The 13,717-nt window shown below is 49.2% G+C and overlaps 2 protein-coding genes across 2 annotated transcripts; one reads left to right on the top strand and one right to left on the bottom strand.

The window, feature by feature from the left end:
* Positions 1-402: 402 nt before the first annotated feature.
* LOC142397141 (uncharacterized) lies at positions 403-5,832 on the bottom strand. Its single transcript, XM_075480482.1, has 2 exons — positions 793-5,832; positions 403-524 (listed from the first exon to the last, which is right to left on the bottom strand). The coding sequence occupies exon 1, from the start codon at positions 5,830-5,832 to the stop codon at positions 1,033-1,035; it is 4,800 nt and encodes a 1,599-aa protein (XP_075336597.1). The 3' UTR covers positions 403-524; positions 793-1,032.
* Positions 5,833-8,590: 2,758 nt separating this feature from the next.
* Positions 8,591-12,471, top strand: asb12a (ankyrin repeat and SOCS box-containing 12a). Its single transcript, XM_075481003.1, has 3 exons — positions 8,591-9,186; positions 10,794-11,322; positions 11,406-12,471. The coding sequence occupies exons 1-3, from the start codon at positions 8,902-8,904 to the stop codon at positions 11,549-11,551; spliced, it is 960 nt and encodes a 319-aa protein (XP_075337118.1). The 5' UTR covers positions 8,591-8,901; the 3' UTR covers positions 11,552-12,471.
* The last annotated feature ends 1,246 nt before the right edge of the window (positions 12,472-13,717 follow it).

The raw sequence follows: 13,717 nt of genomic DNA, 5'->3' as shown, positions 1-13,717 counted from the left end.
TGCAGCCTTGAGTCTGAGGTTAACTCAAACAAAATGCTTCTCTTTTGGTACAATCCGTACAAATCAACACATGGCAATCCATTTTTAAAGGAGACATATTTTACCTATTTAAACAAGTTAGAATTGGTCTATGGGCTATACAAAACATGTTCATGAATTTCTTTGCACAAAATCACTCTCACATAAAGAGATTTCAGTCTCAGTCTCTCCCAAATTGAGCCGTTTAAAGGGCTGTGTCACTTTTATGCAAATAAGCTGCTGCTGGACACACCCCGCCCCGCTCATGAGAAGCCTCTGGCTGCATGTACTGTTTACCCTTTTGTACATAGATGTCCAAAAGGTACATCTATGTTGTTGGTGAGGACCATAAAGGACTGTATTTGTGCTGGTTCTGATGTTGGGATTTGTGTTGTATGGGGGGTGTCGGTCAGAACACCATGAAGCAGTTGTCTCCCTTTTGTTCCTTTATTAAACTTCACACTTCAATTACATGTGCAAGAGCCTCAGTTGGCCGTGTGTGTGGTCTGTAAACACAGAATAAGGCTAATCAACACACTAACAAAATATACTGACTGAAATAATAAATCTTCCAGCATTACTTCAATTAAACATAGCTGAATTAGCATGACATTGCCGTTTTCCTATACAGTAAACCTACAATGCTAATTCTCCGCTTAGCATGCTAATCGCGGTTAGCATGCTAATCTAACAATAGTTGCACGTCAACACCACGACATACAAACTCTGAAAACTACCTACTAACTAACTATCTTGACACTTAACAACACTTACTTGGTTGGAATGCACGCACACAACTCCTCACATGCTATTATCTTGAGGCTGTGATCCAGCCAACCTGAAGTGGTAACTTAACTGAAGCAGCAGAGCTGACTATGTGCTCCATGCTCCGTGTAAAACTAAACTGAAACTGCACGGGAAGGGGGCGGGGCTAGACGTCAATGTCAGAGTCTTTCTTACAGCCGCCCCCGAATTGCTGAGTCAATTCGCTCACAAGAAAGACCCAGATGGGTTTCAGGTAGACGAAGGATGATCTCCAGCGCTGTCAGAGTCCGGAAGGGCAGGAAGGCAGATGAGCTGGGCCGCTGGACGGGTGTAGACTCGGTCCTTCACCTGGACGTCCGCTGACCGCACTCGTCCATCGGCACTCCGATGCGCTGTGATGATCTTCCCGATAGGCCAGCTCGCTCTTGGTAGCTGTGGGTCTACCAACAAGACCACAGCGCCCTCAGCGAGGTCCTCTGTAGTATCATGCCACTTCTGGCGGCACTGCAGAGTGGGCAGATAATTGCGTATGAATCTTGCCCAGAATTGGTCGGCCATGATCTGACAATGCCTCCATCTCTTCCTCGTCAAGCCTTTGTCCATGGGGTACACCACCTGTGGCAACGCACCGTCGGGCCGCCCCATCAGAAGGACATTAGGTGTCACAGGGTCTTCATCCGCAATACTGGACGAGCTGTAGCCCAGAGGCTTAGAGTTCAGGATGGCCTCAACTTCCAGTAGAACTGTACGAAGCACTTCCTCGGATACTGACTGTGCTCCTATCACGGTGTACAGAGCAGACTTTGCCGATCTAATCTCCCGCTCCCACACCCCACCGAAATGTGGGGATGCAGGAGGGTTGAAGTGGAAGGCAATCTTCTGCTTTGCCAGGAGCTTCTGCAGTTCTGGATTCATGCTGGCAAAAGACTTGCGTAACTCCTTCTCTCCGGCCTTGAAATTGGTCCCTTGATCTGAGTAGACCTCTGCAGGGGTCCCCCTGCGAGCGATGAACCTTCTGAGAGCCATCAGATAGGAGTCCGCATCAATACTGGGTAAGAGGTCAAAGTGCACAGCACGGGTAGTGAGGCATTTAAAGATAATGCCCCACCTCTTTTCTGTGCGGCGGCCAATCTTGATCTGGAATGGTCCGAAGCAGTCGACACCAGTTGAATAGAACGGTGGCTGGAAGAGCCTTAGTCGAGCTGCGGGTAGGTCGGACATTTTTGGCACTATTGGACGAGCTTTCCATCGACGGCACTCTTGGCACTGGTGCTGTATCCGTCGAATGGCTTCTCTCCCGCGCAGAACCCAGAACGTCCGCCTCATCTCCGTAAATACGCGCTCAGGCCCTGGATGACATAAGCGGGCATCATAATCCTGAATCAGGAGCTTAATAGCCGGATGGGATGGATCTAAGACAATTGGATGGATGGTGCTGGGATCCAGCGCCTCTGCTCGTCGCAGTCTTCCTCCCACTCTGATAATCCCCACCTCCGGATCCAGCTCAGGCGAAAGGGTAAGGAGCCGACTGCTCCTCTGGACAGGTTTGCCAGCCCGAAGAAGGCGTAGCTCCTCTGGGAAACAGTCCTGTTGCACTTGCTTGATGATCAGCATCTCCGCCTGCTGGTAGTCGGACGCAGTTGGGACTGAAGACGGGGCAGCCGCCCCATCAAGCCCCTGGGCAGTGGCGTCGACCAATTCCGTCCAGCAGGAGTACTGCCTAGCAGTGGTGACGCTGGATGCCTCGACTGTGGACGTCAGGCCACAGAAGGTAGACTTACGGTATTCCGCTGAGTCTGGCTCAGGCACCGTGTCAGGCCTCACTGGCCACTCTTCTGGGCCCTTCAGGAGAAAGGGTGGCCCTTGAGACCAACGGTTTGACTGGTCTAACTCTCCCAGAGTCTTGCCTCTGGTAATGTCATCCGCGGGATTCTGGGCAGAGTCTACGTAGCGCCAGCAACTGGAGTCAGTTAGCTCTTGGATTTCAGACACGCGAGTGCCCACGAACACCTTGAAACGACATGACTCCGATTGGAGCCACGTCAACACTGTGGTCGAGTCAGTCCACAGAACGACGCTGTCGATGTGTAGCGTGAGCTCTTTCGCTAGCAAGCTGGCTAGCTGTGCTCCAGTGACGGCTCCGCAGAGCTCCAGTCTTGGCATCGATGTCTGCCGGCGGGGAGCGACTCTGGATCTGGCCACAAGGAAGGACAGGTGGACTTTCCCTCCAGTGTCCTCCGACCGTAGGTATGCGACCGATCCATAAGCCCTCTCTGACGCGTCACTGAAGATGTGGATCTGTCTTGCGTGAGCGTTGGCTTTAGCTGGGACGTAGGGACGAGGCAACGATATCTGTGGTAGTAGCTGAAGTTCCGCTTCCCAGTCTTTCCATTCCTGCTGTATATCCTCAGGGAGGAGTGGATCATCCCAGTGGCGCTGTTTATCCCAGACACGTTGGACAAGCACTTTGGCACGCGTTGTGTAGGGCAGAATATACCCCAGGGGGTCATACTGTCGAGCAAGGACCTTGTACACGTTGCGCATCGTCAGTGTGCCGTACTCTAGGGGCCGGTGCTTGTAACCGAGACAGTCAGATTCCCAGTGCCACGTAAGGCCTAGCGCGGATTCTGGATGGCTGGTGTCACCGTGCGAAAGCCAATGCTCAAGGCTGCTGGACTGGGCCCCCTTTGGGAGGTGGCTGATGACACATGGGACGTTGCTCGCCCACTGGCGGAGTTCAAACCCACCAGTGGCAAGAAGTCCACAGAGCTTGTCCACAAGCTCCTTAGCCTCTTCGGCTGTGGGAACACTCTGTAGGCAGTTATCAACGTAGAAGCACTGCTCTACAGACTGCCGCACATCTTCATCAGGAGCGCTGTGCTCACTGACATGTCGCTGCAGTGCGTATGTCGCACAGCATGGAGAGCAAGTCGTGCCGAATGGCAAGACTTGCCACTCGTACACGTCTGGGGGATCTTCTCGCCTCATGTCTCTCCATACGAACTTGAGAAGTGGTCTGTCCTCCGGCAAGAGCCTAACTTGATGGAACATGCCGCGTATATCACCGCTGATTGCTACTGCGCTCTGTCTGAAGCGTAGCAAGACGCCAAGAAGCGAGGCACCCAGTGTGGGTCCAGGCAGCAGTGCTTCATTCAGGTTTAGTCCACGGAACTGGTACGAGCAGTTAAACACTATGCGATTCTTCTCGTTGTGTCGTACCAGGTGGTGGGGAATGAACCAGGATTCACTCTCTGTTGAGAGGTCAGGGCCTAGCTTCTTCACTGATCCTGCTTTGACCAGCTTACTGATCTCCTCGCAGTATGCCTCTGCCTGCTGTGGGTCTCTGGCCAGCCTCTTCTCTGTGCTCCGCAGGCTGGGCATAACCGCCTCCTTGGTGGCCTGGAAGAGGGGCATTTGGCGCGTCCGAAGCAGGGGGGTGGCATAGCGTAGGATGCCCTCGATTTCCACTCTCGTTGTCCTTGCTTTCAGTAGAGCCACGGCCTCCTGATCTTCCTTAGATCGAGTGACGACTTTGTCGCTACGAAATGGCAGTACGTCCATCTGCCACAACTTCTGGACGTTAGCCATCAGCTCCGTGGTCTGTGGGGACACTGTGGTGAAGAGGCACTGCTGTTCTGGTAGAGTCTGCTGGACTAGCCTAGTGGGACCTTGCAGGGTCCATCCAAGTCGGGTGTGGATAGCCGCAGGCCCCCTGGAAGGGCCCAATCTCACTGGCTCGATGGGTGTGAGTAAGTGATGGTGGTCAGCACCTATGAGTACGAGGGGCTTAACCCGGGTAAACTGCTCAAGAGGGAGACCCACCAGATGCTTGTACTTCTTCTGAAGGGATGTGACTGGGTAGGAGCGCTCAGTGAGATTAAGGTGTGGCGATGTGAAGGCGTGTGTAATTTTGAAGCTCCTCTGGTCGATAAGGACTTGATATTTAAAGAGCTCTGTGCCGTCCTCAGGTAGCAGATTCTCTAGACTTATCTTAAGTCTTGCGTACTCCACCGGATCTCTTCTCTTGAAAATTGGAATTTTCGGTTTGGGTCCCCTATATACTCTCTCCCCAAACACCGGTGGGATGAATGACTGCTGACCACCCAGGTGTGGAGACTGGCCTGTTCGTGGGCTAGGCGCGTAACTTGAGTGTTGGCCAGGTCCGTATCGGGCTCTGAAGTTAGAGGGACTGAAGAGTGGGGAATGGGTAGGCATTCCCATGGTTGGCGATGGCGGAGCAACTGCGGGCCTGCTAGGCTGCTTAGGCCCAGAGAAGTAGCCAGCTCGCCGGGTGGAAGGCAAGCTAGCCGCTGGCGTTGATCTTGAGGCAGCGCTCTGCTTCAGTAGCTGTAGCTCGCTCATCATTCTGTCTATCGCTGAGACCATTTGACCTTTATCGTAGCTCTCTGGCTGTGATGATGGCCATGATGGGGGAGGCGGCCAGTCACTGTATTCCTCCTCTTCTCTGTCTGTGGCACGTGGTGCTGGAGGTGGAGAAGGGGGTAGATCTGACCATTCGTCCTGTTGATGCTCTGCTTGAGCATTACTGAGGGCTGTCACTCTCTCTGTAAGCGACTTCACTTCTCTAAAGACATCTTTAAGTTCAGCCATACTGTCTAGTATATACTTATGAGATTGATGAAGTTTCATGTTATCGATGCGAATCTCCTGTAGTTCAGCTTTGTATGCATTGACGGAGTCACTGCTCTCATCATACTCAGGGCTGGATGGACGGGGCATCCTATGCTGTTCACGCCGCCTCTCATGTCCTATGGCACGCAAGTGGGGATATTCGTCCTCTTGTTCGCCAAGGGCTGAATCCCACTGGACTTGGCGCCTGGGATATGAGGTGTGAGAGCGTGTGGTGGGTGTCATCTCGACTGCTCCCTCCATGTTGGATGTCCATTCCCTCTCCGTTGAGTGCATCTGCATCGCTGTCGGTCCACTGAGATGTTGCCTATTGCTGGCTGCATCAAGCTCATAATCTTCAAGGTAGGCAGGGAGACGGGGCTGCCGCTTAGGACGAACTGCTTCACTGCCTCGTTGCATCGTGATCCCAAATCAACACAAAATCCGGCTCGAAGGACCAAAATGTTGGTGAGGACCATAAAGGACTGTATTTGTGCTGGTTCTGATGTTGGGATTTGTGTTGTATGGGGGGTGTCGGTCAGAACACCATGAAGCAGTTTTCTCCCTTTTGTTCCTTTATTAAACTTCACACTTCAATTACATGTGCAAGAGCCTCAGTTGGCCGTGTGTGTGGTCTGTAAACACAGAATAAGGCTAATCAACACACTGAGTTAAACTAACAAAATATACTGACTGAAATAATAAATCTTCCAGCATTACTTCAATTAAACATAGCTGAATTAGCATGACATTGCCGTTTTCCTATACAGTAAACCTACAATGCTAATTCTCCGCTTAGCATGCTAATCGCGGTTAGCATGCTAATCTAACAATAGTTGCACATCAACACCACGACATACAAACTCTGAAAACTACCTACTAACTAACTATCTTGACACTTAACAACACTTACTTGGTTGGAATGCACGCACACAACTCCTCACATGCTATTATCTTGAGGCTGTGATCCAGCCAACCTGAAGTGGTAACTTAACTGAAGCAGCAGAGCTGACTATGTGCTCCATGCTCCGTGTAAAACTAAACTGAAACTGCACGGGAAGGGGGCGGGGCTAGACGTCAATGTCAGAGTCTTTCTTACATATGTACTCAAGTGGTAAAAGGTACATAGATGTACCTTTTTTTCTACATGCTGGGGTACAATGGACAGTCTGTGTTAAGCTACTTCAGTATAAGGGTACAAAACTATCCTTCAGAGGGTACTGCCCCAGTGACAAGCCATCGTACCCCTAAAGGTACAATTCTGTACTTTATTTTCTGAGATTGTATTTTTAAACTGTTTTTTAAATTCTAAGATTTTTTTAAAGTGTTTATAATTGTATAAACATTTTTATTGCTTTATTATGTCTTGCTACTGGATGCTTGAATTTCCTTCAGGATCAATAAAGTATCTAGGCCTATCTATCTATCTATCTATCTATCTATCTATCTATCTATTATCCTATGAATTAAGGGTTCATTTGTTTTCAGTGCAGAGCTTCTGTAGTCTCCAGCCTGACTCACCTGTGGTGCGTTTCTGGAGACCCAGGTGTCCAGCTGCAGCTCCAGTCTCTGCCGGTGATACCTCCCGGTGGTTTTCACAGCCACGAACAGGTCAGCCTGTGTGAGCTGCTCCACCGGGGCCGAGGGGGAGCGCTCCTCCGCGCCGGGCCGCTCACTCTCTCCTCTCCCGGGCCAGCCGCCTGAAATAAGTTGAGAAAACATCGGCGCCCCCTGCAGCCGGCAGCTCCTTCTGGTGTCCGCCAGTGAGGACGTCTCCCGGCCACCAGCAGACAGGTGACCGCGGCGACAGCAGCGCGAGGTGCAGGGGGCGCCGATGTTTTCTCAACTTATTTCAGGCGGCTGGCCCGGGAGAGGAGAGGGTGAGCGGCCCGGAGCGGAGGGCTCCCCCCTCGGCCGGTGGAGCAGCTCACACAGGCTGACCTGTTGTGAAAACCACCGGGAGGTATCACCGGCAGAGACTGGAGCTGCAGCTGGACACCTGGGTCTCCAGAAACACTTCATGTGTGATTTTCCTTTCGTAGCCATTGCGCTGTATGCTCGATGCTCGATACATGATGGCTGATCTTCAACTAATGTAGAGGGTGGGGAGCGGGTGGGGAGTGGGTGGGGTCGACAGGTATATGCAAATTCCCTTATTGTGACGTCACAATAAGGGAGCCATCCAAATGGCTCACAGCAGCATTTTTTTCTTGACACCAAAGTCTTTCTACTGACCTACAGAAAATGGATGGATGGGTTTTTTTCGCGCTTGGAGTGTTTGAAGGAGCAGTAGAGACCCAAATATGAACACAAAGACCTGCAAAAAGTGAGTTTTGCATAATATGTCCCCTTTAACACACAGAATCGTAATTTTCTTTGAAAAAATAAGAGTAGCAAATCTCGCTCGTCTGGTTACTGAATACCAGATATTCGCCAAAGATACATTAAGAAGAGCTGGACATACGCGGGAGTGTCTGTGGTCGAAAATGCCCGCTGTGAAAAGGCCTGTTGTATTTCAGATGCAGCTGCTGATTGCTCTAATTTTGTCACCTCTTCTGTGAAGTGGCTCAGGGAGCTTGTATTAGGAGAAACTCCAACGTTCTCATTCGTGTTTCCTCTGTCCCTGTATGCTCAAAGAAATGCGTAAAACCTCAGTGTGTGTTTTGCACAACGCCAGGAACCCGACAATTTACCATCTGCTGAAGGAATGCGGCACGTCTCAGGTCCCTGTCGAAACACGGGGACAGTAGGGAGACATGGGTGTTTTTTTTTTTGGTCGAGCAACAGCTGATGGCATCTCCACTAAAGCCTCGGGCAGCCACACAGCTGACGCTGACCACACCGGCTGCCTCGGTGTGAACCGGGGGATGAGGGTGACAGTGGAAACAGCAAATGTCCATTTTACGCACAAATTATTCTGCGTTAGTTTCACAGTTGGGGGGGGCGGGGGACGTGAAATGCCGCTGCTGACTTTAAACGTGTCACGCACAACATGGGACGCAGGGATAGATCAAGTCGCACTCGCCAATCACCCAGCTCTATCACCGTTCTAATTATAAACCCGAGCCGCGACTCTCCCAGAATGGAAGTTCAGCCTGGCCCCTATGTGGCCTAAAATTAGCCCCCCCCCCCCAGATAGGGGCGCTGGGTCCCCATTGTCAGTCAATCTGCACACAGACACACACACATAGCTTGCTGAACTTCTCGCAACTGATCGAGGCATTAAGATGCTCCTTGGCGGACCTTTACGTGTTCCTTCCTTCAGGTGACGTTCTCATGGAGCTTTGAACGTGCGCCTTCTCCTCTGATTTCTTTGGAGTTTCAAACACAGGGTGAGGCGGGCGTCTGGTTACATTCACCTCAACTTGGTCTTACGGTGACAGTGTTGTGTGGTCAAAGCCAGCCCTCGCCTAAAAATAATCTGGGCACGTCCACGGTGAACTCTGCTGTTGCGGATGGAGAAGTTTTGACTCGCCTGCGGTCACCGTTATGGCTCTGGGCCAAGCCGTCGACATGAGTTTGATGGACATTTCGAAGATCTTCTCCCTGCTGCAGCCCAAGGAGGAGGACGAGGACAGCGAGCAGTGTCAGGCCTTGAACAACGCGGTGAGCGGCGACAACGTGAGCCTGCTCTCCGAGCTCCTTTCTCAGGAGAGTTACAGGAGGTGCATCAACGCTCGGAGTGGCTGGGGGATCCCCGTAACCCCCCTGCGCACCGCCGCTGCTCTGGGACACCTGAGGTGCGTGGAGCTGCTGTTGGAGCACGGCGCGGAGGTGAGACAGAACTCGTTTGATTTCAAAGACACGTTCACTTAGTTCTTATTCATTTACCAAGAAAGAAGAGTAAGAAATGAGATGTGAAATGTTCACTAAATCCCTCACTTGGAATGGTTAAGTGTGATGGTTAAGTTCCATGAGCATTTTAGCCTTTATGGCTAAAAGGCTAAAAGTCCCCCCCAAAAAGGAAAAAAAACTCCCCTCTGTTATCAGTATGTCTTTTTTTAACTAACCGGTGTGATAAGGATGTGCAGTGCATGCAGGTATTTCAACATACTGGAGGTAAAACAGCCACACTGAACCAGTGCTGCCATTCAGTGAATGAGCATGCAGCCTTCAAAACCACCTGGCTTAAAAAAACGAAATACAATGGAATCAGCACTCTTGGAGGATGATCATTCAGCTGCTTTACTTTGGAAGAAAAAAAACCCACATTTTGGCTTTGTGGTGTAAATTAAAACATCGAACTGTTGAAAAAATGGCTTTTTCCAGGTCAAATGTGAGAGAATCATGAACCACAAAAGGTCAGAATTAGTGCTTTGTGACACCTCCTGTGGCGTTTTTCTTTTAGGACCGTTTGAATTATTCGTGGCATTGACGTCAATCTTGAAAAGAAAAGCTATTTTCAGTTTGCACTATAAGTTTATGTATGAATTCCTTTTTCTTCTTTCAGTCCAGTCACAGACACTGACTCCTGTTTTAAGCTTATTGGTGGTTTCAGTTTGCTTTTCTGGCGGCCCAGGATGTTTAGCTGTTTGATGTCATATCAGCAGTTTTTCCATTCTACAAAGGTGAAACAGCTAAATGAGAATCCTCCATTAGTGGTGATTCCATATTTTCATTTTGCCGGGGGCTGTTTGCAGTGGAGCCCCCCCCCCCCCCCCCCCGGGAATTAGTAGTGCTATTGTCAGCTCCGCTGTGATTCACAACACATTACCTTTTCATTAAAACCACATTAAAGCGCCGTGGAAGCCTCAGAAACGATAAGAAATGTCCACTTAGGCCGCAGAGCGCTTTATCATAGTGCTTGTGTGCATGAATTCTGTGCCGAGCGGAACGTGACTCGGGGTGAACCCCCAGCTGAAGCTGAAGTCCAATGAATGTGATACGTTCACTTGCCGCTCGTCCACGTCCGTCACCGAAAGCCGTCGAACGTGAAATGTTGTGTTCGGATGTGTGTGTGTGCGTATGTTTCTTTTTTAAATGTTGTATTTTCAGATACACGAGTGCGTTTTCGACAACGTTGTAATGTGCAATTTTGGATTAACTGCTGTTATGTTTTATTTTTCCGTTTAATTGTCGTGATTCTTATTTTGTTGTTGTATTTTTTGAAAGTTTGAAGTTTTTTTTTATTGCATTTTGCTGTTCGAGCCCTTGTTTGGGACAATGAGTGAACACATGTTGAACGGAACTGAAGAAAGTGATCTGAATCAGTAATGGAATTAGTGGTATCGGAGTCTGGTGATGCTGTTAGAGGGTGGTGCTCTGTGGGCGGAGTGCTCGTTCTTCAACGCCTGCTCTTTAATCTCCAAACCCAACTAGTCTGGACTATGTTTCCTACCGTTTAAACATGTTGTATCTTTTTTTTTTTTTTTTAAATCCAGATCGACAGCTTGGACGTGAAAGCCCAGACGCCTCTGTTCACAGCTGTCAGTGGGAAACATCTGGACTGTGTGGTTGCCCTGCTGAAAGCTGGAGCTGACCCCAATGGCAGCCAGTACAACAACTGCTCCCCGGTGCTGACTGCCGCCCGAGAGGGCGACGTTGACGTGCTCCGAGAGCTGCTGCGCTTTGGAGCCGAGGTGGACGTCAAAGCCAAAGTTCCCGAGTGGGCCTCGAACGCCACAGCCTGTAGAGGGCCGCTCTACATCTCCGCCGTTTACGCACACCTGGCCTGCTTTAAACTGCTCCTTCTTCACGGGGCCAACCCCAACTACAACTGCACGGACGAGAAGATGCTGGCACGGATTAAACAGCCAAAGACCGTCCTGGAGGTGTGTCTCCGTTACGGCTGCGGGGTGGAGTACATTCAACTTCTCATAGACTTTGGGGCGGACGTGTACTTACCCACGCTCATCATTGACAAAACCACTAAGCAGAATGAAGCTCTGGTTCTGCTGCTTAAAGAGAGGGGTGAGACTTACAGATTCAGTATCCGCTGTCGTGAAACGCTGCCATCGCCTTACCTTTGTCTGTCCCTTCTGTTTTCCCACCAGTTTGCCCTAAAACACTGATGTCGCAGACTCGGCTGGCAATTCGAAGGAACACCCCCTTTGCTGACAAGGAGCCAGCTTTTGGCAGCTTGGACATTCCTCTGATCCTGAAGAATTACTTAAATCATGAGACCTCTGAACTCGTGTGATGCTGAAGTTTGGGTCGGCCGATCCAGGGGCCAGCGTGTCGCACTCCTGCCCGCATGGCTGATATCTAAGGAGAGGAGGGCAAGACAGGCGACTGTTGGCTCTGACTCTACGAAGCCCACCGACGCGACTTTGTTGGAAAATCTGCCCCGTCAGTGGGGGAGTGCAACACCATGGCCGACCACCAGAGACCAGAGTAACACTGCACATCGTTCTCATCCCCCTTAAACAGGTGACTCTGCACAATCTAACGTGGTTCCTTTCCATTTAGACTCAAATGAAGAAACACACAGATAGACTGCGCATCACACAGGGAAGCCTTAGATCTTGCCTGAAACGAAGAAGTCTCGCATCTTTGGACTTCAACACATCAGACAGCGGAGTGAGCAGCCTCCACTTCAGCGTGGCCAAAGCTGGAGACATTTGTGCGTAACTGTGGTTGCTCATTACGCACAGCATCGTCAGTGCGAGCGATCTTTTATGGTCAGAGGCGGACTGATTTCTTTTGTGATCATGTGTTTTTTTTTTTATCTTTACTCCGCGATGTATCCTGGAGTTCATGTGTCAGCTGTGAATGGCCGCTACGAACAAGAGATGACGTCACACGACAGGAAAGCCGGCACAACGCTCCCCACTCACACACTGACGCCTCCACGCGCAGTTCTGTAGAGGTTTTATTTTCAACAAAAAGTACAGCTATATCAGATATGGAATTTAATTTGTTTTTTCCTTTTTTTTTTTTTTTTTTTTTTTTTACAGCGAAGTACAACATATTCCCAGTGCTTCCGATTACATCAAAACATATAATGTACATACAAGTTGACATCTCCACTCCCCCATTCACAGTTTCTGGATTGAATAGGCATTATTTTGAAGGTTTTTTCCATTTCTACAACAAATAAACTTAAAGGCCAGCAAGAGAGAAAGAAAAAACGTGTTTGCATACGGTGTCAAAGGATGTGGATACTGTGAGTACATTATTATGACAGGAAAAGAAATGAAATAAATCAAAGACCTCAAACTCGATGGTAATATACAATGAGTAGTTTCCAAATGTGGGATGGCAGTCCTCATGGTGTTGTCAGTGAACACCACATTGATAAATGGCTCGCTGAAGACCTGTAACCCTGACTAGTGACACAACACAGGACTGGAAAACCAACCGCAAGGAGCTCCTACTGAAGATGCTGCGATGCTAAACGTGAATGACAGCGGTCACTTGCTCATGTACGTCCCGGACTAAAAGGGCATTCTATCAATCTGAGCATCCTCTAATGCATCCAGGAGACAGTCTGCTAACTTGACTGTCTCTTGCTTATATGGACCAGAGAGAGACAGAGAAAAGAAAATAAGACTTCCAACTGCACAGAAGCTGTCCCTCTCTGTACAAGGTCAGCTTGATTATATAAGAAAAATAAAAACCAATATATACATCCTTTAAACAGTTTGGCTCAAAAGCTACGACTTAATATTGTTGTCAATAAATAGGAGAGAAAAATTTGTAAAGTCAAGTCATTGCACTTCATTTCTTAAACAAGAGCATGATATGATTAACAATGAAGTACTGTGTCCGTGTGCGTCGTATTCATTTTTTTAAGCTCACCCAGAGAGGTTTTCGAATGCATTCGGCTCTTCAGCTCGACTGCAAATGTATGCACAAACACCCATGGATCAGCGCTAACTCCTATTTGGTTCACTGTTGTCATAGAAAAATTATACCCGTTTTGCGTCCGCTGATGATTAAAAAAAAAAAAAAGTAAACAAAGAAAAGAAACAATAACCAGCAGCCTGGAGCAAGACAGTGAATGGAGAAAAAAAACTTACAGAAAAGGAGGTTTTTATAACAATGTTACAGGTTATAGTGCCCATTTTATCTGGGCAAAGAGAACACCAGTACACCTATCAGCAGTCCGGTTTCTCATTCTGCACGAGGGGTCGCTGTTCCGCTCAGGCCGACAAGGGAATGAAAAACAAGAGGCAACTACCTGTGGTGCGCAGTGAGCAGGAGACAGGGCGGACAGAGAAAACAACTCCCTTTAGTGAGATGGCACGGGGTCACAAATGTATGGTTCCATAAAAAAAATGAATCGGTTGGAAGTTAAAATGAAACTAAACAATCTGTTAAGAGTTGCCTTAAGTCTCATGCAAAATATTGGATGCCACAAGCA

The sequence above is a fragment of the Odontesthes bonariensis genome, chromosome 13 (genome assembly GCF_027942865.1).
Source record: "Odontesthes bonariensis isolate fOdoBon6 chromosome 13, fOdoBon6.hap1, whole genome shotgun sequence".
NCBI classification, from domain to species: Eukaryota; Metazoa; Chordata; class Actinopteri; order Atheriniformes; family Atherinopsidae; genus Odontesthes; species Odontesthes bonariensis.
The sequence above is the reverse complement of the archived record's forward strand: the minus strand, read 5'-3'. Positions and strand labels throughout refer to the sequence as shown.

Excerpts from the sequence above, each read along its gene's own strand:
- asb12a (XM_075481003.1), top strand. The coding sequence starts at position 8,902 with ATGGCTCTGGGCCAAGCCGTCGACATGAGTTTGATGGACATTTCGAAG. Across the intron at positions 9,187-10,793 it reads TGTTGGAGCACGGCGCGGAG|ATCGACAGCTTGGACGTGAA; the intron begins GTGAGACAGAAC and ends TTTTAAATCCAG. Across the intron at positions 11,323-11,405 it reads TCTGCTGCTTAAAGAGAGGG|TTTGCCCTAAAACACTGATG; the intron begins GTGAGACTTACA and ends TTTTCCCACCAG.
- LOC142397141 (XM_075480482.1), bottom strand. The coding sequence starts at position 5,832 with ATGCAACGAGGCAGTGAAGCAGTTCGTCCTAAGCGGCAGCCCCGTCTC.